The sequence below is a fragment of the Selaginella moellendorffii genome, unplaced genomic scaffold, assembly GCF_000143415.4.
Source record: "Selaginella moellendorffii unplaced genomic scaffold, v1.0 SELMOscaffold_0, whole genome shotgun sequence".
Taxonomy (NCBI): domain Eukaryota; kingdom Viridiplantae; phylum Streptophyta; class Lycopodiopsida; order Selaginellales; family Selaginellaceae; genus Selaginella; species Selaginella moellendorffii.
This window is the reverse complement of record NW_003314261.1, coordinates 415,398-437,234: the sequence shown is the minus strand read 5'-3', so window position 1 is coordinate 437,234 and position 21,837 is coordinate 415,398. Positions and strand designations below refer to the sequence as shown.

General features: G+C 49.0%; 2 protein-coding genes across 2 annotated transcripts; one reads left to right on the top strand and one right to left on the bottom strand.

Annotated features, from left to right (window-relative positions):
- Positions 1-8,842: 8,842 nt before the first annotated feature.
- On the bottom strand, positions 8,843-11,291 carry LOC9633253 (cell division cycle 20.2, cofactor of APC complex). Its single transcript, XM_024674909.1, has 8 exons — positions 11,194-11,291; positions 10,325-10,544; positions 10,112-10,279; positions 9,798-10,064; positions 9,644-9,746; positions 9,260-9,597; positions 9,037-9,186; positions 8,843-8,983 (listed from the first exon to the last, which is right to left on the bottom strand). Exons 1-8 carry the CDS (start codon positions 11,289-11,291, stop codon positions 8,843-8,845), a joined length of 1,485 nt encoding a protein of 494 aa, XP_024530677.1.
- Positions 11,292-14,445: 3,154 nt separating this feature from the next.
- On the top strand, positions 14,446-21,005 carry LOC9633252. Its single transcript, XM_024674839.1, has 4 exons — positions 14,446-15,612; positions 15,717-17,141; positions 17,203-20,415; positions 20,472-21,005. Exons 1-4 carry the CDS (start codon positions 14,446-14,448, stop codon positions 21,003-21,005), a joined length of 6,339 nt encoding a protein of 2,112 aa, XP_024530607.1.
- The last annotated feature ends 832 nt before the right edge of the window (positions 21,006-21,837 follow it).

Here is a 21,837-nt window from a genome sequence, read left to right as displayed (position 1 = left end):
GGGTGGATCTGAGATGATCTCTCGTGAACGGATGGCTCAGTCTTTAAGAGACGGGACTATGATGCAGATGGTGTTAGACCACCTGTGTAACCAAGGTGAAGGGGCATGGCCATAGTGTAACAAGCTGATAGGTTGATGGTACCTTGGGGTGTCAGTCATGGGATCGGACACATGGATGTGAGACACAAATCCCTAAGCCCCAAAGTGGAGCCGAAAGGGTGCCATATGGTAGTGGCCGAAGCAAAAGCCAAACGAGCGTAACACATTTGGACTAAAAGGCTCCAACTTGAGAGGTTGAGAGCGGGAGTGGAACTCCCAACGAAGTGCTCAAGGAACGAGCATGAAGCGAGCAATGTAAGCTCCTGAGTTTGGACTTCCCGGGAGGTCACCCAGCCCAGTACTATTCAAACCCAAGGACGCTTAACTCCAACTATCCCAAGACCCTTAACCGATTGGAAAAGGGGGTGCACTCTTATTCATGGGCCCTTTCCCTCTATATTTGAACCCCTATGGATCGTCTCTCGAGTCGTTCCCTTTGGTTGCTTACAATCCACCACGCTTCCCTGCAAGTTCACGCCCTCGTGAACGGAAGCTGAGAGCCACAACTCTCCTGAGAGCCTCGCTCTCTTGACACCCTACCCCTCGGGTCGAGCCCAGCGGGAGCAAACTGGACCAGCCAGATGTCAATCAACATGTGGTGCGATTCCCCTAGCCAACCAACAGAGTCGGACCCGAGACCTCTCTGATACCAAATGTAAGCTCCTGAGTTTGGACTTCCCGGGAGGTCACCCAACCCAGTACTATTCAAACCCAAGGACGCTTAACCCCAAATATCCCAAGACCCTTAACCGTTTGGAAAAGGGGGTGCACTCTTATTCATGGGCCCTTTCCCTCTATATTTGAACCCCTATGGATCGTCTCTCGAGTCGTTCCCTTTGGTTGCTTACAATCCACCACGCTTCCCTGCAAGTTCACGCCCTCGTGAACGGAAGCTGAGAGCCACAACTCTCCTGAGAGCCTCGCTCTCTTGACACCCTACTGTAAGCAACTAAATTTTCCATTCTACTTTAGTCACTTAACCACACCTCTGACCACTTGGAGGAGTCTCATTCACAACCTCCATAAGTCCAATCCAGGACTTGGGACTTGCTAGCCCCGAGAATGGCATCCATGCCACTCAACATTTGCACTTTGTCCAAGTGCTCCACGTGTCCAATCCCATGACCGACACTCAAAGGTACACCCGACATAGCAGCCCGTTACGCTAAGGCCATGCCCAATCACCTTTGCCACACTGGTAGTCCAATACCACTTGCATCACCGTCTTGGCTCTCCAAGACTAGGCAAACCATCCGTGAGTGGTCATCTCAGATCCACTCCTTAGCATCCCTAGGATGCCCACCGACAAGGGGAATAGCCTTCCCCAATATCCCTCTGTCAGTCCCCACTAAGTCCCTTTCTGCCCCTGGCTGTGTTTGCCAACACTGCCACTGGATCGAGACCCACAGGCCCGACCACTAAGTCCCACGGTCCTCTGGGACTTCCTCACCACACGACTGTGTCCTTGGTCATTACCCCAGAGGACTGCTCCTCCTCCTTTCCACAGTCTGGGCCTTTGGGACAACATTTCGGAACACCGTGGCCTTACGCGAGCCACCTGGGTACTCTCCTCGCCTTCTGCCCTTAGGTGCTCTAGCCATGGGCTTAGAGCGAGGTTCCGTTGAGCCACGCCTGGTATCCAAGTAGGTAGTGCCACCCACACTTGGACTGGGAGCATCGGCCAGTCGATCTCCCGGGGGAACTAGAGCCGGCTCTTGAACACTTCACCAAGCTACCCCGCTTGTCGGTCCGTATTCACTCTAGTCTTGGACTTCCCAGTGGTCAGCTCATCACCCAACACTGGGTCTGGCCTTCCTGGGCCCAACTGGCCTTTCCTGGGCCAAACTGGCCCTTCCTGGCCAAACTGGCTCCACTGGGCTCCAACCCCCACACTCTCCCTACTATACTTTTGGAACCCCCCCTGGGAGACGCACGCTTTGGGCTTTCACCCCTTGACCCGTATTAGTATTTGGACTTAGTCTCTGGCTCGATCTCGGATCCGATTTCGGATCCGACTTCGGATTCGGTCTCGGACTTGATCTCAGTCCCGGTTCCATCTCGGACTCCATCTCGGGTCCATCTCGGACTCCATCTCGGACTCCATCTCGGGTCCATCTCGGACTCCATTTCGACGCTTGTTTGGCTCTCGCTTCGGCCACTACCACGTGGCGCCCTTCCGGCTCCATTTTGGGGCCTAGGGATTTTGTGTCTCACACCTACCCCTCGGGTCGAGCCCAGCGGGAGCAAACTGGACCAGCCAGATGTCAATCAACATGTGGTGCGATTCCCCTAGCCAACCAACAGAGTCGGACCCGAGACCTCTCTGATACCAAATGTAAGCTCCTGAGTTTGGACTTCCCGGGAGGTCACCCAACCCAGTACTATTCAAACCCAAGGACGCTTAACCCCAAATATCCCAAGACCCTTAACTGTTTGGAAAGGGGGTGCACTCTTATTCATGGGCCCTTTCCCTCTATATTTGAACCCCTATGGATCGTCTCTCGAGTCGTTCCCTTTGGTTGCTTACAATTTGGACTAAAAGGCTCCAACTTGAGAGGTTGAGAGCGGGAGTGGAACTCCCAACGAAGTGCTCAAGGAACGAGCATGAAGCGAGCAATAAGCGAGGCTCCAAAAAGGGACCCAAAAGGACCAACACATGACACGTGGAAGTGTCCGAGATGGACCCGAAGTGGAGTCTGAGATGGAGTCCGAGGTGGACCGAGACGGAGTCCAAGATGGAGTCCAAGATGGAGTCCGAGGTGGACCAAGACAGAGTCCGAGATGGAGTCCGAGGTGGACTGAGACGGAGTCCAAGACGGAGTCCGAGACGGAGTCCAAGACGGAGTCCGAGACGGAGTCCAAGACGGAGTCTGAGACGGAGTCCAAGACGGAGTCCGAGATGGAGTCCGAGACGAAGTCCGAGATGGAGTCCGAGACGGAGTCCGAGGTGGACCGTGACGGAGTCCGAGATGGAGTCCGAGATGGACCGAGACGGAGTCCAAGATGGAGTCCAAGATGGACCCGGGATGGAATCCGAGATGGAGTCCGAGAAGGACCCGAGATGGAGTCCGAGACCGAGACCGAGACCAAGACCGAGACCGAGACTAAGACCGAGACCAAGACCGAGACCGAGATCGGGACTGAGACCGAGACTGAGGCCGAGGCCGAGGCCGAGTCCGAGTCCGAGTCCGAGTCCGAGTCCAAGTCCAAGTCCGAGTCCGAGTTTGAGTCTGAGAGGGTGAAAGCCCAAAGTGTTTGTCTCCCAGACCCTGGGGGGTTTGGTGAGCTCCAAAAGTATAGTAAGGGGGAGGACTGCAGTGGAGCCAATTTGGCCAGGAAAGGCCAGTTTGGCCTAGGAAAGCCAGACCCAGTGTTGGGTGATGAACTGACCATTGGGAAGTCCAAGACTAGAGTGAATACGGATCGACAAGCAGGGTAGTTTGGTGAAGTGTTCAAGAGCCGGCTCTAGTTCCCCCGGGAGATCGTCTAGCCGATGCTCCCAGTCCAAGTGTGGGTGGCACTACCTACTTGGATACCTGGTGTGGCTCAATGAAACCTCGCTCTAAGCCCATGGCTAGAGCACCTAAAGGCGAAAGGCAGGAAGAGTACCCACGAGGCCCACGTAGGGCCACGGTGTTCCGAAATGTCGTCCCAAAGTCCCAGACTGTGGAAAGGAAGAGGAGTAATCCTCTAGTGTGGTGACCAAGGACATGGTCACACAAGGAGGAAGTCCTAGAGGACAGTGGGACTTAGTGGTCGGGCCCGTGGGCCTTGATCCAGTGGCAGTGTTGGCGAGCACGGCCAAGGACAAAAAGGGACTTGGTGGGGACTGGAATGGAGATATTGAGGAAGGCTAATCCCCATGTCTATGGGCATCTTAAGGATGCTAAGGAGTGGATCTGGGATGATCACTCGTGGATGGATGGCCCAGTTTTTGAGTGACAGGACTGGGATGTAGGTGGTGTCAGACCATCGTTATGACCAAGGTGAATGGACATGGCCTTAGCGTAACAGGCTGATATGTTGGTGGTACCTTGGGGTGTCGGTCATGGGATCGGACACGTGGAGCACTTGGACCAAGTGCATAGGTTGAGTGGCGGGGATGCCATTCTCAAGGCTAGTAAGCCCAAGTCCAAAATAGGACTTACGGAGGTTGTGAGTGAGACTCCTCCAAGTGGTCGGAGGTGCTGTTAAATGACTAAAGTAAAATGGAAAAATTAGTCGCTTACAATGGAGCACTTGGACTAAGTGTAAAGGTTGGGTGGCATGGATGCCATTCTCGGGGATAGCAAACCCCAAGTCCGGAATAAAATTTATAGAGGTTGTGAATAAAACTTCTCCAAGTGGTCGGAAGTGCGATTAAGTGATTAAAGTATAATGGAAAAATTAGTCATTTACAACATTGCCATGAATGGAGATATATTATTAATACTTTTATGAGCAAGGTAAGTACTTTTCCTATACTCTCTATTGAATTAAGTTTCCCACAAAAGACCTTTTAACAGCTGATTTATGTGCTTTGTTTGCCCATTGTGAATAGTCACCATTACTTTTAACTTAGTGTGTAGCTTCTCAAAGACTATTTGCCAAAACTAGGACATGAACTTGGGATCCCAGTCATTTACAATATTACTTGGCAAATCATAGAGATTGAATAACTGATTTACAAATAATTGAGCAAATTCAAAAGTTTTAATCATTATCTTCACTAAGAAGAAGTGAATTAATTTTGTCAAACAATCCATAACAACCTAAATAACATCATTTTCTCGAAAGGTCTTAGGCAAACCAATGATAAAGTCTATCAAGATGCTATCTCATTTGTTCTTGGGTACATATACTTGATGAATTTGTCAATACAAAGAACCACTACATGACCCTTCTTCACTAGGATTCTATCTTATATCTTGAATGATGCAAACTTGTAACCCTTCAAATTTGTAAAGGCATCTCTCAAAAAAACCTTTGTGCAAATATCAGTGATAAAAGAGTTAAAGTTAGTAAACTCCTTAAACTCATCTAAGAGATCATTGTATAATTTCCATTTCTTCACAGCATCAATTATAACATATAACTCTTTATCTTGAGTAAGCTAATTCCACTATGTGGCATCAAACTTATGGCTCATATACATGAAAGGATGCCCAAGTTGAAGCAAGACAGCCCCAATAGCAAAATCACTCGCATTTATCTTGACCACAAAAAGCTTCTTAGGATCAAAATATTCAACACATGAGCAAAGACACAACACTGCTTCAAAAGCTAAAATGCCACTTAATGTTTTTCATCCCAACTACAAATAGTAGCATGTTTTGATATGTTTTAGAGAAGATCAGTCAAGGGAGCTATTATCTCTGAAAGCCCTTCACAAATCTTTAAAAAACTTTAACCATACCAAGGAAACTACGAAAATCATGCACTATCGAAAGTATAGGCCAATCAACTATGACCTAGATTTTTGCTAAATCAACTCTCACTCCATGCATTGAAATTAAATGCCCAAGATATCCAATCTCCTCCAAGAAAAACTCATATTTAGATAACTTTAAGTAGAGCTTGTTGTCTCCTAAAAGTTGCAAAACATTTTATATATACATCTCATATTCCTCCATTGAAAAGTTAAATAATAGGATATTATCAAAACAATTAATTGCAAACTTTCTTAGGTAAGGGTATAGAACTTAATTCATCAACCCCTGAAAAGTTGCAAGGGCATTTGTCAAACAAAACAGCATTACCAAAAACTTATAATAACCCATCTTTGTTTGAAATGTGATGTTTGGAACATCCTCTAGCTTGATATAAATTTGATGATACCCTTACCTCAAATCAATTTTTGAAAAATATTGAACACTAGAAAGATGATTAAGTAAATCATTGATATGAAGGATTGGGAATATATTTTTCATTATTCTTATCATTCAATCCTTTATAGTTCATACAAAGACACCATATATCATCTTTCTTCTTGACCATCACCATTGGAGTAGCCTAAAGAGATTTGGTTATCTGTAAGTAAGATGGCTTCTAGTTATCTGTAACCCCTTTCAAAGGTACTCAAGAAGCTACCTATTAATCTCCCATCTTTAACAAGACTAGTATAAGTCAGTTATCTTTAATAAAGAGTAGCTTTAGGAACCCATGTTGAATTCCACATAAGGAACCATTAGACAACTCATCTGGAAATACGTCAAAGAACTCCTCATGAATCTAGTTCACACAAGCCTTATGCAAATGAATGTACTCCAAATCAAACATAATCTATTAGAAAAAAAAAAACAAGTACACCACAAAAGAACTAACTATCTCATGCACCAACTCTAAAGCACTAATTAATGAAATATCATTATTATTCTCTTTCACAATGCCACAAATTTTGATACGTAGAACATTATACTCCTATTCAATCCTTAAATTTTTATTATAAAACCATTCTTTCCCAAAAATAACATCTGTGCAGCTAAGATCTATAACTTAGAATGAAGGATGGTTGAGAATCCCCTAAACCATCAAAAGAACATTTGGAGCCTATTTATTATAAACACAAGTGCTATATCTATCTATCATAACCATCTTATAGATTACCGAGCTTTTTTCTATAAGAAAATTAAATTTTTTCACCACCTTAGAGCTCATATGTAGCACCTGGATCAAAAAGAATATTAATTATATTACCCTAAATGTCCCTTTTGGCCTTCACAAATTGATTGTGTATAGAACCATTGAGCTTTACAAAGTTGATATAAACTCAAGACTTAAGTTCTTGAACTTTCACTATGGGGTGTGGAAAAATTACCATAGTAGATGCTTAAGCCATATCTACAATAGAATCCACCACATTCACATTAACATTCTTTAATCCCTTCACAAGCGGATAATCCTTGCCTTGATGTTTAACTTTCTGGCAACAAAAATAATTACCTTCTACTTTGTCCTTCTTTCATTATTCCAAATGAGGTTTCTTAGTTTCATTGCTATTTCCCTTTTTTGAGCCATGACATAACAATTGTTGTTTCTTCCCCAAATATGAAGCACTAGTTGGCTAATCATCATCTTGACTACCCTATAGACCATCCCATTGACCAGAATTGACTGATGGTTTTGGTGAAAAGATTTGAGCCTTAATAATAGCATCAATCAATATTGCTGGAAAATCTTTGTTGCATATCCACTAATCTTAAACCTTTAATGAAACATTGCAAGTTTAGCAGCTCATTATAGTGCCCGTGGGACTAAAACAAAGATTATGGAACTTGAGAGTATATGCATTTAAAGACAAAATCCCATGCTTAATCTCTAGTAGCTAGTTCATAAGATCAACCTTTTCACACTTCTAACGAAGCATGAAAAACTTTTGTCAAATCATTCTAAGAAATCGACTTCGGATTAACTTTGATGTAGTTCTTCTACCACAAAGAAGTATGACCTATAAACTTCTTCAATCTTCACTTTATCTTCAAAAAGGTAGTAAGACTAGCAACTTTCTCACAATTCCAACCAAGAATCAACCTCCTAGTTATCACAAATATTTAGTGATAACTTCCATTACCATAATCCTTGGCATATTTGATATACTAATGGTAATCACAAATGCAAGATTATTTCAACCTTTGAGGGTTCATGTGAAGCAAGATAACATTGATGAAATCCTTAACCTCCTTAATATTATTCTAAATCTTAGAAATCTGGCAACTTGCCATATAATGACATCATCAAGAGATTCTTCCTCCTCATCATAACCATCATCATTAATATGATACTCTTTATTAAGATCTATATCCACTCCTTGACCATACTTTGATACTAATGAAACAAACAAAGAGTAAACCCTAAGCCAACTTAGGTATTACAGCCTTAAAATAAAATATCCTTAGAATATTCCTATGGTTTGTGGCTACCTTTTGATACACATCCCCAACACCTAAGGTGGATCACCAAGATCCCCCATCACTGGCCTCCTTAGCCCAATTAGTTCTCAGCTCCTAGAGGGCTCCAACCTTTAGATGCATGTCCTTAACACCTTGGATGGATCACCAAGAACCCCCCATCACTGGCCTCCTTGGCTCAATGGATGTGTGGCAGCTCCAACCACCCCATAACTAAACCTACTAGCTGTCCTAGCCAAAAAAGTCCCTTGGGCCATGCATGCCCTTCACACATGTCACTTGTGCAGGCCTTCATAGCGAGCTAGAAAAACATGCTTCAGTTATACAAAAAATGAAAGTGACAAGGAACTCAAATAAATTCCAGCATGCCCAGCTGTGATGAGGTGCCCCTCATCTCCAGGCAAGGGTTACTAGAGTTCACACTACAGTATGCTCAAATCTTGATCACCCCAGCTTGTAGTGCCATTCCCAAACTGATCCTCTCCCAGCCCTAGCTCCCACCATGCCTTTTATTGCCCCTGCTGCTGCATCCCAAGAAGTCCCATTGCCCAATCCTCTCTAACAAACTGGTTCTTCCTGCCACGTCGGACACCTGCCAAATCATCTGTGTCCATGTCATCTGTCTCGGGCTTGTTGTTGACCGCTTCACAGTTACCCTAATATTTGATACCACGTGAGAAAATGTGAGGGAGCTAGGCGGCCACGATAGATAGAAAAGAGGATACAGTAATGCTCTTGCTATCTATCTCGCCAAAAAGACTAAGAAAGACTAAGACAGCCTCCTTGCCATGGTGCCACGTAATCCAGCGCAAGTGGAGAACTCAATAGGTTCTACAAAGTATAATACAACATGCTACTCATCGAATGCTACTAGCGCTTCTGGAGAGGCCACTGGGTTTCATGTCGCTGCCGCATTTCTTGTTGGGCGATCCAAACACCCTCCAGAAGCGCAGCGTCTCGTCCGCGGCCGCAGATGCAACGGTAGTTCCCTCCGGGCTCTACACGCAAAACAGGAAAAGCCACTGGGAAAAGCTGGAGAAGAATAATAAACCTGTGCCAAATGGATCACTCGAGCAGTATGGCCCCGGAGCTCGGCAATCCTGATCATCGACGGATACTTCCACACACACAGCTGGTTGAGGCCGTAGCCATGGCTGCTGAGAATCTCCTTTTGATGCCTGCTCCACTGTAGAGCACACACCTGCGTGAGAATATCGAGAGCTTAGCGAAGAAAAGATAGAGAGGAGCAAAGATAGAGAAGAAGAGAACCTCACCTGGGACAAGGTATCGATGCTGCTGAGACACGTCCCGGTTTGAGTGTTCCAAAACTTGATGCATCGATCCACAGTTCCACCACCCGAGGCCAGCAAGCGCGACTGGAACGGGCACCAGGCGAGTGCCTTGACAGCAGCTCGATGGCAGTCGAAGCGGAACGCGCACCTGGAGCCGGGATGGATGGAATCGAACGTGGACGCCACTGCCGCGTCCCAGATGTGGAGGAGATTGTCGTTGCCGCCGCTGGCCAGCTGCTGGCCGCACGGTGACCACTTCAAGCCGCACACCTCCTGGCAGTGTCCCGCAAGAACTGACGCCTTGTGTGCTCGAGCGCGCACTGCAAAGCTAATCGATCCATCATCGGAAACAAACCAAGGTTTTACCATCGTGGTTTATAATCTTGTGGTCGCGGCTTCCGGACGACAGGAGTGATCCATTCCAAGCCAGAGACGAGACTCGTGATGAGTGACCGCGAAAGGTTCGAATCTACGTGTTCCAAGAAAGAAGAGCTTGCATGAGGAAGTTAAGATCACAAACCTGGCTTCTGCTGGTGGCATGCCAGAGTTGGATGCATGCGCTGCTCAGTCCCACTGCGATCAATCTTCCATCGTCGGACCATGCAACGCTTGTCACCGTGTCGTGCTCCTCGCATTTGCTAAGTTGGAAGCTCTCGCCGGTGTCGGCGTCCCACAGGTAGACGGCAGGACCCAGAGCGACGGCGACTGTGTTGTTGCAACTCCAGTCCAGTAAGTTGAGGTAGTAGTCGTCCACGATCTCGGGGGCATCCAGGATTCTCTCAGGAGTCTTGCGTCACGGTTACAATGAAGAACATCGATTGACAATGTATGTACCTGGCATATGTGTCGATGTGGTTTTTTGGAAGAAGGCAAGATGTCCAACTCTGTGTCGAGACAACGCTGGATGCTCAACGAGGGGATTTTCTTTGTGAAGGCCAGGATCTTGGGGCTCCCCGTCTCGCAGCTTAGAAGACTCTCGGCCAGGATGCGTCTGTAATCTTCCTGGCAAGGAAACGTTAGGCGACATTGCTTCTTTGGACTCTTTACCTTAACAGGCGATGCAACCTCGGATGGAGTGTGGCTATTTTCCCTGGCTTCGTGGAGCAGATTAAAATGCGCTAGATCCAAGTCCATGGCTCCTCTGTTGGGAATGAAACGATCGCCCTGGATATCACCGATTACATGGAAGATATGAGAGGAGCTAGCTACCATGGAGATGGAAGGCCTGCGCGCCAGTGGAGAGAGGGGCGCAGGGGAGAGCCGGGTCCTGCTTGCCATATCCAGATCACAGCGCCCACCTCACACGACAGAAAAATCAGCAAGAAGATTGCCCTAATTAGATCCAACGGCCTGGAACGTCGTCTCTTCCAACGGTCATCTTCAGCTGAAAGCTGCCATAGTCATGTTTACTCGAGAATGCCAGTTCAATCTGATGCTGGACGAGACTGTTTCTTGATGTGCTGGAAGAAAACATTGGTAGCGTATTGTTTTGAAAGGCTTTTCGACAATTATTTCCACACCTTTCAAGCTCATGGAGGAGAAATCGTTCTCGTCTTGCCTGCAAGAGCTTGATGTGAAGTCAAAGCTTGGAAACAGAATAAACATTTGAAGAAAGCAGGCACGACTCATAGTTTCCACATCTCCTACACTTGGGGTGGCTCGCAAGAAGCTCCCGCAAACCAGCCGACGAATGAACCAAAGGAAAGACAAGCATCATAAGCTCCAATCTCATTCAATTTATCATACCGATCGTAAGACAACATTCGTCCCTCGCACAAATGCAAAACGGGAGAAAACTCGAACAAAGGGAAAAGGTACTCACAGACAGTCGCCGGTGGGCTTTTCTGTACGCGCAGTGACAGACTGGAAGTTGAAAATGCTCCACTCAAAGTTGAGAAAAGACCAAAACTCAATACCTTCTTCGCAGGCTTTGCACGCTTCGAGGAGTAGCTTCAGCTGGAATCTCCACAGGATCAGCAGTAGCTCCAGGCGTAGCCTCAGCTGGAATCTCCATGCGTAGATCAAACATCTGGAGCAGAGATTAGCATCAAACATCTAGAAGATAAATAACAAAAGATGGTACGAGGCCGGGAAACAACCATAGAAGACGTACCTGGCTGCATCCCTGGTGAGATCGCTGGCAGGACCATTGAGGTGTGCTCTCTCACAGTAGCAATGTTTTCCTTGGCGCAAGCATTGCTCTGTGCGAGCGCCCTAGTGACGAAGCCCGTAAGTGGGCCTTCGATCGTCTTTGCCAGCATCTTCTCCACGGATCCAGTCAGAGCCTGTAGAGCCTTCCATCTTGTGCATCACGTTCATCACGGAGCCCTCAACCTTGTCAACCACGAAATGGAGAATCAGAGGCGTGGCACCAGCGACAATCAGCGATGCACAAGAAAAACTGGAAGATCCGGCCACCCCATTTCAATCAATCGATCGACCGGACTGCACAACAAGTTCTTGATCAACAGCGTCATATATGATAGCTTGCAAGTGATCCTTTCCAAGCTCGCCAAGCAGGGCGAGAGGGATAACTACAGCCTCGTTTGTAAATCTTTTTTATGTGGTAGTATTATCTTTTAGAGTATTAAATGTGTCAAACACTCATTTAATTATTCAATTAATATGAAGTTTTTAAGAGCATTAAAATGATAAACTTTGGGATCACTAGCCAATTGCACTCCAGCTCTGGACACAAGCCCAGAAATGATCAGTGAAGAAATGGTTTATAAGCTCAAATGCAAAGAGGTTGACCAACTCCAGCGCATGCAGTCAAAGACACCACAAGAAGAACAGGCCAATCTTTTGGTGGAAGCACTGCATGAAGCCACCCTGCTGTATCAACTGCAGAGACCACGGAAAGCTGCTAGGACTCCTGACCAAAAAATGGTGGACTTAGCATTGTACCAAGCTGCACCGAGCATACAAAAAGGCAAAGAAGGATGGCCACCCCAATGCCGAGTGATGCCATAGACACTTCCAGAAAGTGGTCACCACAATAGAGCGTTCAACAATGAACAAGTTCAACAAGTGAGGCACAACCTGCACCAGGCATACAAGATCTTCAAAAAGAAGACAGCACCAATCTTTATTGATGAGGTGGACCTGGATACAGTACTTATATGAGCTCAATTGAGTGTGACACCCCACTGGCGTTCTGTGAGAAACAGGTGGAGGAAGCAATCAGCCGCCACCACCGGTGGAAGGCCACAGACGTGTATGGGTACATGGTGGCTAGCAACATCATCCAGGACACTAGCTGGACCATCAATTGTGTCCTTCCGATATACAAGCAAGGAGACCCAACGAGGTCAGGAAATTATAAGACAATCATGGCCTCCACCATCTTTGCCAAGCTCTTCACCCGACTAGTGGAGAAACGTCTTGTCCGATAGAGGTAACAAGCGGGAGTCAGAGCATGAGGTCAAGTAGGGTTTCGACCGGACATCACAAAAGCTCTTGAGGACCAAACTCTTCCAGCACCTTAATCCAGCAGCTGTACGCGAGCGTGAAAGCAGATGTCCAAGGTCGCTGTGACACCGGTTTGCCCCAAGGCTAACGCATTTTCATAGATGGTCTGAGCTCTCAACGATGAACTCGCCGGCATGCTGCTTTACCTGCTGCTATTGGACACACTCCACCGATTCTGCCAAGATACGGGATTACAGATTAACCTTGGTGTTTGGACCAGATCAGGAGAGCAAATTCTGGTACGAAGGGAAACAGATCGAGGCCACTGATGAGTACAAATACTTGGGGCACATACTCCACCGCTCTGAAGGGTCCGGGCCAGGAGGCGGGCGCCTATTATGCAATGCAATCGGACTGTAGAAAAGCACGAGTGACAAGGTGGGAAGCGAAGAAGATATATTTTCTCACGAAACTAACCACAGTCGCACTCTATGCCTCATAAATGTGGGAACCCGGACTATCTAAAACGATGTGGGAAAGCGTGGAAACCATCGCATCAACCTTCTCCACTGCGACAATACCTCCGCAAAACTAGATTGTCCTTGTTTGCGAGGATTATGTGTGTTTCAGCGTCCCAGTCGATGTTTGACCGTCTCTGTGTCTTCCACGCAGACCGGGCAGATCCGGAGGTATTTTCCCTGTCCACAGCATCCGAGTTCGATGAGGAGGCTGTGGCTTCCTGCGTGGGGGCGATGAGGTCTTCTCCATTCTGGATGTTTCATCTGGGTTTATCTCCTGGCAATAAAGGTGATATTTTGTCCTAGTGTTCTCTGCCATGTATCCATGTGTGCATCATTGTTCAAGATCCTCTTCAAGCGCGCTGAGAATGTAGATTTGTGCCAAACTTGTGCATCCACATCTCCATGTCGTACCACCATCCTTGTCCATGTTGCCGTGCCAGCAGCTGAGAGTCAAGAATTGCTTGATGCCATATGGTATGAAGTGCGCCAATTAGCTGAAACGCATGGAGTTGCAATGGCAAATACATGTCACACATGTGATGGACAAAAAGATAGTCTAACTTGCATTTTTGCATCCATCAGTTTCATGCTTCCAGTTGCACACCACAAGACTATCAAAACAAAATTTTAAAACAAAATGGCTCAGAGGGCTTTTTCTCATCTGGAACAGAGGAGTGTGAGTGGCGACTCACTTCAAAGCCAGTTTCATCATCACCAGATTCGAACCGAGAACCAGTTGATTACAAGGCTCGCACCTAACCAAGCGCGCTACGTGCTACTCTTGGTAGTTGATTTAGACGAGCTCGCTCCCAATCGTGATGTCCGATCCAAACCCGCTGCAAAGAGATCTCGCATGAATCTCCTGGCCAGGAGCACAAACACATCTTCCCAGAAATCCTGGAGGTTCCCACCATCGATGGTTACCTCCAGGAGCAACGCAAGCCGCCATCGATCCAAGACACCCGGAGGTATGCGCTGCTCCTCCGCCAATGCGGCGACCGCCGCGACTTGGTGGGCATCAAGGATCTCCATGCGAGGATCGCGAGGAGCGGCCAGGAGCGCAACCGCTACGTCGCAAATCTTCTCGTCCAGATGTACGCCAAGTGTGGGGATGTGGAGGAGGCCCAGATCGTCTTCGCCAAGATCAAGAACAAGAACGTTTTCTCGTGGACACTCATGATCGCAGCATTTGCCCAGAACGGGCATTACGCGAGAGCGGTGGAGCTCTTCCGGGCGATGGACGTTCCACCGGAGGAGGCCACTTTCATCGCAGCTCTCGGGGCTTGCACCAAATGCGGCTGCTACGATCGAGGGCGAGAGATCCACGCCAGGATCAAGGAGTATGGATTGGATTCCAGCCTCGTGCTCGGCAACACCCTCATCAACATGTATGGCAAATGCCGCGCGCTGCGTGACGCGAGGGCAGTGTTCGATCGAATGCCGGAGCGAAGCACCGTGTCGTGGAACGCGATCATCGGAGCTTATGCCCAGAATTCGCAGCACAGAGAAGCTCTGGAGCTCTTCCGGGAGATGATCACGACAGCTCCAGGAGGGATCGTTCCGGACGAAGTTACGTTCCTTCCAGTGCTCCAGTCGTGCTCGGGGCTGCAAGACTTGGTAGAGGGCGAAGCGATTCACGATCTGGCAGCGAAACTGGGGCTGGAATCCAACGTTGTCATCGCCAACGCTGTCATCAACATGTATGGAAAGTGTGGCAGGATCGCAAAGGCCAGAGATCTCTTCGACCGGATGAAAAGGAGGAGCATTGTGTCGCTCAACACCATCATCTCCGCCTACGCTCTCAACGGCTGTGGCTTCCAGGCGATCGATCTCTACAAAAGGATGGCGGAGCTTGAGCAACAAAACTTCCAGCCAAACGATATCACCTTCGTGGTTCTCTTGGATGCCTGCGGTAGCGTTTCTTCGCTGGAGATCGGGCTGGAACTCCATCGAGAGATTGCTTCCCGGGGGCTCGAGTCCAGGATCAACGTCCAGAACGCTCTCATCAACATGTATGGGAAGTGTGGAAGCGTCGATGGTGCCAAGTCTGTGTTCCTGGCTATGGCTTCTTCTTCTTCCTCTTGCAGAGACGTGATCTCCTGGACAGCGATGATCACTGCTCTAGCCCAGAACAGCCGCGAGGAAGAGGCCGTGGGATTGTTTCGAGAGATGGAGCTCGAGGGAGTGAAAGCCAACGAAGTAACTCTGGCCGCCTTGGCCACCGCGTTCGTCAACCTTGGGAACTTTGGCGATGGCTGCCACATCTATCCCCGAGTTGCCGCTCTCGGGATGAAGCTCGACGTGGTGCTCGGCACGGTTTTGATCGGCTTGCATGGGATCTGTGGTGAGGACGTGGTCACCGCAAGCAAGATCTTCGAGCAAATCGAGCAGAGCAAGAAGAATGTGATATCCTGGAACGCGATGATCGCTGTCTACGCTCACTCCGGGAAGAACAGCGAAGCTCTGGAGCTCTTCCGAGCGATGGACGTGAGACCCAACGAAGCTAGCATTGCTTCCTTGCTCCTTGGCTCCTTGACAAGCGTGGATCACCTCGACTTGATCCGAGAAGAAGCGAGGATCCATGGCCTGGAGGGGAATCCCATCGCTGCCACGGCGCTGGTGAGTGCTTACGGCCGAGCCGGATCGATCGATGGAGCACGAGCGGCCATGGAGAGGATTCCCTGCGGAGAGAGAGACCTCGTGTCGTGGAACGCGATGGTGGCGGCGTGCTCTCAAAACGGCGCTGGAGAGGACGCTCTGGATCTCTACCACCGGATGAATCTCGAGGGCGCTGTGAGGGCGAGCGAGATCACGTACTCGAGCGTGCTGATCGCGTGCCCGAGCCTGCGAGCTCTTCGATCGATCCACCACACGGTCGCCAGCGCCGGGTTCCTGGACGAGCTGGGCGTCGCAAACTCGCTAACGAGCGCCTACGGGCGATTCGGCGAGGTCGATCGCGCGAAAGAGATCTTCGATGCCATGAGAACCGTGAGCGTCGTGAGCTGGACCGCGATCATCGCGAGCTATGCCCAGAACGGCCGGGTCCGCGAATCCCTGGAGCTCTTCCTGGGCATGGCGCTGGACGGGATCCATCCCAGCGAGGCCACCTTCACGAGCATCCTCTACGCTTGCAGCCACGCCGGGAAGATCGAAGAGGCGTGGCGCTGCTTCGCCAGCATCCACGGCGATTTCGGGATGGAAGCGAACGAAGAGAACTACCGGTGCGTGGTGGATCTGCTGGGGCGAGCCGGGAAGCTGGAAGAGGCCCGCGATCTGGTCCAGAGCATGCCATTCCCGGCGGATGGAGTGGCGTGGACGACGCTGCTGGCCTCTTGCAAGACTCACGATCGCGAGGAAGAGGGCAGAGACGCCGCGCGAGAGATGATGGCGCTGGAGCCGGACAATGGCGCCTCGTACGTGATGCTCTCCTCGATCATCCCGTTGCATTGAGCATTCTTCTATTAGGGTTCTTGATATCTTTCAATGGAATTTCACGAGTTCTTCACCCACATTCCCATTCGCGAGCGCTGGCAAGAAGTGATCCATCCCTTGGCAATGTGGAGCTCCAGCGCCAGGGAGGTGATCCAATTCAATCCATGGAAGTTTCTCTATTTCCAGCACTGGTTCTGGATCTCTCAATCCATGATCGTAGGCGCTGCTATGAAGCGATCGATCAGCCTAAGATTTCTAGAGCTTCTGGAAACGCGCCAAAAAAAATTCCTAGCGGGGCTTTAAATGGTGGCACTAGGGAAATTTTCCTTTTCTTTTCATTGATGATCCCTGAGAGTGTCCAGGCGGGCAGCGAAGCCCAGCTCAATGGAGAGCTCGCGGAGGACTTTACGATAGAGTCCAAGGTAACGCTGGTCACGCTTCTCAAAGACGCTCTCTTTAAACTCGATTCCAACGATGGTGGCGACGCTCCAGGCGTCGAGGTATGATTCTTTCCTCCTCCAGCTTCAAGGACTTTACGAAATCTTCTCCTGTTTTTCCCAGTCGCTGGCTAGTCTTTTGGTTTCCACGGACGCGGAGATCGTGTTGCTGGCCTTGGAAGTTCTCGCCGCAGCTCAAACCAAGGATGGTTATTCTTCCAAGACGATGAGCTACGTGCGAGAGATATCTTACGGATGGCCAAGCAGGGATCAGTGGTTCTGTGCAAAGGAGTCAGCTCGGAGTCTATACTTCGAGTTCTATCAAGACGGGAAGCTGGAAGTCATTCAGGTTGAGGTGGAGGAGCTGTGTAGGGAAGATTGCTTGGATCTCTTCAACAGGTTGGTCCGTGACTTCAAGGTGCCTGGGGAGCTCCGGTTTTCTTTGCTCACCAGGATTCGCTTCGCAAAGGCATTCTCATCGGCAGAAACTCGGTACGAGTACCTTCGAATTTCCATCTTGGCTCTGGGGCTCGTACCGCATGTAGAAAAATCCCAACTCTCGGACTTGGAGGCGGTGGCGTGCGATGGAGTTGTTCCAGAGAGTGTTCGAATCTCGGCACTGTATGCACTGGGAGCTCACGGAAAGGAGGACATACTCACGACCGCGGAAAGAGATGCAAAGGTCCATGAGTTTCTCAGTGGGAAAGTCCAGCATTCCAGTGGTTTTATCAAAGCTTTGCTGGATAATTCCTCGGCCCCCATAGATCTCCAGGATGAAGACAGGAAACGCCGCCGTCAGCTTCCATCCTCCGTCTTTGGAGTCCTGAGCTTGAACGAGGCCTTGATCTGGCTTGAAGACGAACTCAAGGACATCAGCAGTAGCGATGACGACTCGCTCAGGGAAAAGCAACGAATGATCAGAGACTTGCTTTCCAAGGCCTTCGAGGGGGGTGAGGGAGAGGTCGAGCAGTTCTTGGTAAAAATCTTTGACAATCCCAGGCTGTTGAGGGGGACTTCAAGCAGCTCAAAGGTGTCCACTGATGGCTGGAAGATTGTGGAAGCAACCATGTCCTGGAAGTTATCAGATGAGTTACACGCGAAGTTGGCCAAGTTGATTCTAGACGACGTGACAGCCGTTCCTGAAGCTGTGCTGCTCAAGGCACTGAGTGCTAGTTTCATGTCGACTCTCGTTGGGGTTGGCGGCTACGAGTTTCTTCGCCAGCTTCCGGTGTCTGTGGTTATGAAGCTCGAAAGATTTCCTCCCACAGACAAATGTGGGGGTTACGCAGAGATGGCCAAGAGTTTGTGCGAGGATTTTGGATCGTTAATCGAAGGGAAGTGCGCTGAGAAGGTGGAGGTGCTACCCTGGATCGTCGAGCGGATGCTATTCAACAACGATGGTCATTGCAACGCTTTTTTTTTCAAGCAGCTCTTCATGTCCGGCGCATTGGACAAGCTGTTGATCGCCTTCGAAGCTTTCGGAAGCTGCTCGACACCAGTTGGAAGCTCGACGACAGGGATGGCACCATCGCTAGACGTGTACTTCTCCATTTTCTGCCAGCTTTTGGACTCGGAGTGGGCGGACCTTACAGGAGAGGAGGACGAGAAAAGAATCAAGCAACAGATTTTCTATGCGGTCCTTCGCGTAATTCGACTCTGTGACATCTCCCAGTTCACTCCAAGGATGGCGGCAGCGGTTCTCGAACAGTTGTGCAAGAAGAACCCTGCCGAAGTTGACGATTTGGCCGTTTCAAAACTGGTGTCAATGGGATACGATAAGGCAGTGGCGAGAGCAGCGCTGGAGAAGAAAGGAAATTCCATTGAACGAGCCGTTGAGAAGATGGCTGAGGAAAACTTTGAGGATGCCCTTGCACTGTCATTTCCACCAATGCTGGAGATGGTCGACCTCCTCTTGAAACTTATGAACTGTCACGGCTCCGAGGATTTGATTCTTACCATCTGGAGGAACGGCGTGTTGCACGAAAGAGAGACCGCCTTGGTGTCACTGGTTTGCCAGCTGGGATCTGAGGCAGCAGCTGCGAAGCTTTTAGCACTCCTGGTTACGAAAGATACCGCTGCTGCTGTTGTTATTCGACGGCGTGGTATGGCAAACCAGTTTCTAGAGCTCCTGTTGTCTCCAAAATTTGAGACTTCAGTAGAGTCAGCTGCAGTGGTTTTAAGGCTTCTGTTTGGAGGAGGCGACCACGGTGGCAATCCTTTTGCTGCAAGTGGCATGTCCGAAGATCAGCACAAGCAAGCGGTAGTTTGGTTTGGAAACTTCATCTGCCAGACTCCTCCTACAGCTCATGGACCAAAGCTGCTTAAACTCGGTGAAACTCTGACGAGGAACCGCAAGATGGCACTGGAGCTAGTGACAAATGCGAGGGACTTGGCTGCTCTTTTCGAAAGGTTGCTAGACCTAAGCGTCGACCCGGATTCTAAGAGTTGCGCTTGCAAGACGGTGTTGCATCTGCTGGAAGACCATCAGATGTTATACCACAGGATGGTGCGGGCGATTCGAGCACGTTTGTTGGCCAATGCGGCCGATGTGCATGATTTTTTGAGAGATATGTCGTCCTGGGCATTCAGAGAGCCCGCCATCTTCTTGCGAGCATCATTTGACACCTGTGAAGTTGTTCGTGTGGGGAAGGACCAGCACTACATTTTTCTTAAGGGGGGTCAAGTCACCGGCAATGGTGGCGACGAAAGTGCATTGGTTTCCACCCATTTTCTCGACGTTTTTGCTCAGCTGCGCGATCCTCTTCTGGCCGGGCTAGACGACGTCAGGATTGAGCTCTTGACCAAGATTTATGACGAGTTTCCAGATTTTTTGCTCGGCCACGAAGCTGGAATTCTTGACCGGGTGTTAGAAAGTGAGTCAAAGGCATCCTCGGTGAGCAAGTTCTTAAAGGCTGTATGGCGGGAGAACAGGGACAGTGTCCTCCAAGCTCTGATGAAGGCGTTTTCCTTGGAGCTGATAAGTACCTCGAAACTCGTCCGTCTTTCAAAGGTTTTGGAGAGCTGCTACGAGTTCCTGGATGCTCTTCTTGCCGACCGTATAGTTAAGGCCCTTGCTGCGCTCGACTTAGACCATCCAGAGGCAGCAGCGGTCGTAACTTCAGTTTTTGAGGTGCTGGCAAACTTTTTATCGAGTCACCGACATCGTCCCGTTGTTTCCATTCCGCCATATGTGTCGGAGGCTGGTGTCATCGCGTTTCTACAGGCGATGTACGCCACAGCAGAGGATCCCGTTGCTGCAATCAGCACTGGTGCCGAAGAGACGACACAGAATATGTGGGCATTTTTGGCGACGCTTGATCCGGACTTAAGATTGCAGGTACTTCCCAGTTTCCATTTCTCGTGCAGAAATATGTTGAAGTGTTTCTCGTGCAGATACTTCGGACCTGCCCGGACTTGCTTCCGGAGCTAACCCAGCATCAGCAGGCACCAAATGTTGCGTTACAAGACCAAGCTGCCGAGCATGACAGACATCATACAGAAGATGAGCATGAAACCGAAGAGGAGGATCAAAACGAAGATGAGGATGATGAGTATGCTAATGGTGAAGATGGGACGGAAGATGGAGATGGCGAGGATGATGTCGAGGAGGATGACGAAATGCAGGATGGATTAGAAGGAGATCAGTGCGAACAAGAGCAAGAGATTTTTCCTCAGTCATGGGTGGTTGACAACGACGACTTGGAAACACTCGTCAAGTTTCTCCGGTTTGCTCCAGAGTCATTTGACGAGAGGAAATTGGTCTCTTTTCTGAAGAAGCACACAAATCATGCTGAACTGGCGAGGGTGCTTGTTCGTATGCTCCTGAGAACCGAAAACTCACGAGCTTTTGGATCACCTGCCAATGGTCTTTTCCATCGCAACTTCGTTCTTGGTAAAGCTCAGTATTACTCCCTTCTAACCATCTAAACTTTGTTTTGTTTTTTCCAGGAGTTCCCTGCTTCGTGCTGAAACGACTGTTGTGCCTTTTTGCTGAACTTGGTGGGCACCGTAACTCTTCCGTGTTGGCGTCACTAAAAGAAGACGACGTAGTCTCGATCGTGGCTTTGCTCTTCAGTCTGCTGGACGATCTCAAGTTTGTGGCGTCGGCGGTGCGTTTGCTAAAGCTCATGACTCTAGAGCTCAAACGCAACAAAGAAACAATCGCCATAACTGTTTCAGACGTGAAGCTTTACAAGCTGTGTGATCTCTATGCCGTCAACGCAAGGTAAGAATAAAAACCGGTTCCCATACTGAAACTTGTAATGATGTTGCAGTGTGGGGGACGTTTTAGGCAACTTGATCGCTATAAATCCAGCTCTTTCCCCAGCTATCCTCTCGCGAATGACGAGCATATCTACGAAACTCGTCAGCTCGGTCGTGAAGGAGCTAGAAGTTGGCGATTATACATCCACCGGTGCTGTTTTAAATCTTATACGAACGCTTGATCGAGTGGAGCAGAAGGATCTTCCGCACCTCGTCTCCGCTCTAGATCCTTTGTGGGGATTCGTACGCAGTGGCATGCCAAAGGCAGCACGGCCACTCGTCGGGGCTTTCTTCCTCGCGCAACAATTTATCTCGGATGCACCAGCACCCTCGACTCTAGCTCTTGCACGAGAACTGGTCGGGCAGAATGTCGTCAAAATCGAGGTCTTGCTTCCAGTGCTTCGAAAATGCCCCGGCCTTTTGGCTATGGAAGACAAGCATGAGTTCCTCCTGAGCAAGTTCCCGATTTCCGAGAGTGAGGAGATACGTATACACA

Bases quoted from the DNA above. Each gene is read 5' to 3' on its own strand.
- LOC9633253 (XM_024674909.1), bottom strand. From the start codon at position 11,291: ATGGAGATTCCAGCTGAGGCTACGCCTGGAGCTACTGCTGATCCTGTG. The intron at 10,280-10,324 runs GTAAAGAGTCCA...TTTCCTTGCCAG, and splicing joins AGGTTGCATCGCCTGTTAAG to GAAGATTACAGACGCATCCT. The intron at 9,598-9,643 runs GTAAAACCTTGG...TTAGCTTTGCAG, and splicing joins CAAGATTATAAACCACGATG to TGCGCGCTCGAGCACACAAG.
- LOC9633252 (XM_024674839.1), top strand. From the start codon at position 14,446: ATGGACGTTCCACCGGAGGAGGCCACTTTCATCGCAGCTCTCGGGGCT. The intron at 17,142-17,202 runs GTATGATTCTTT...TGTTTTTCCCAG, and splicing joins GCGACGCTCCAGGCGTCGAG to TCGCTGGCTAGTCTTTTGGT. The intron at 20,416-20,471 runs GTACTTCCCAGT...TTTCTCGTGCAG, and splicing joins ATCCGGACTTAAGATTGCAG to ATACTTCGGACCTGCCCGGA.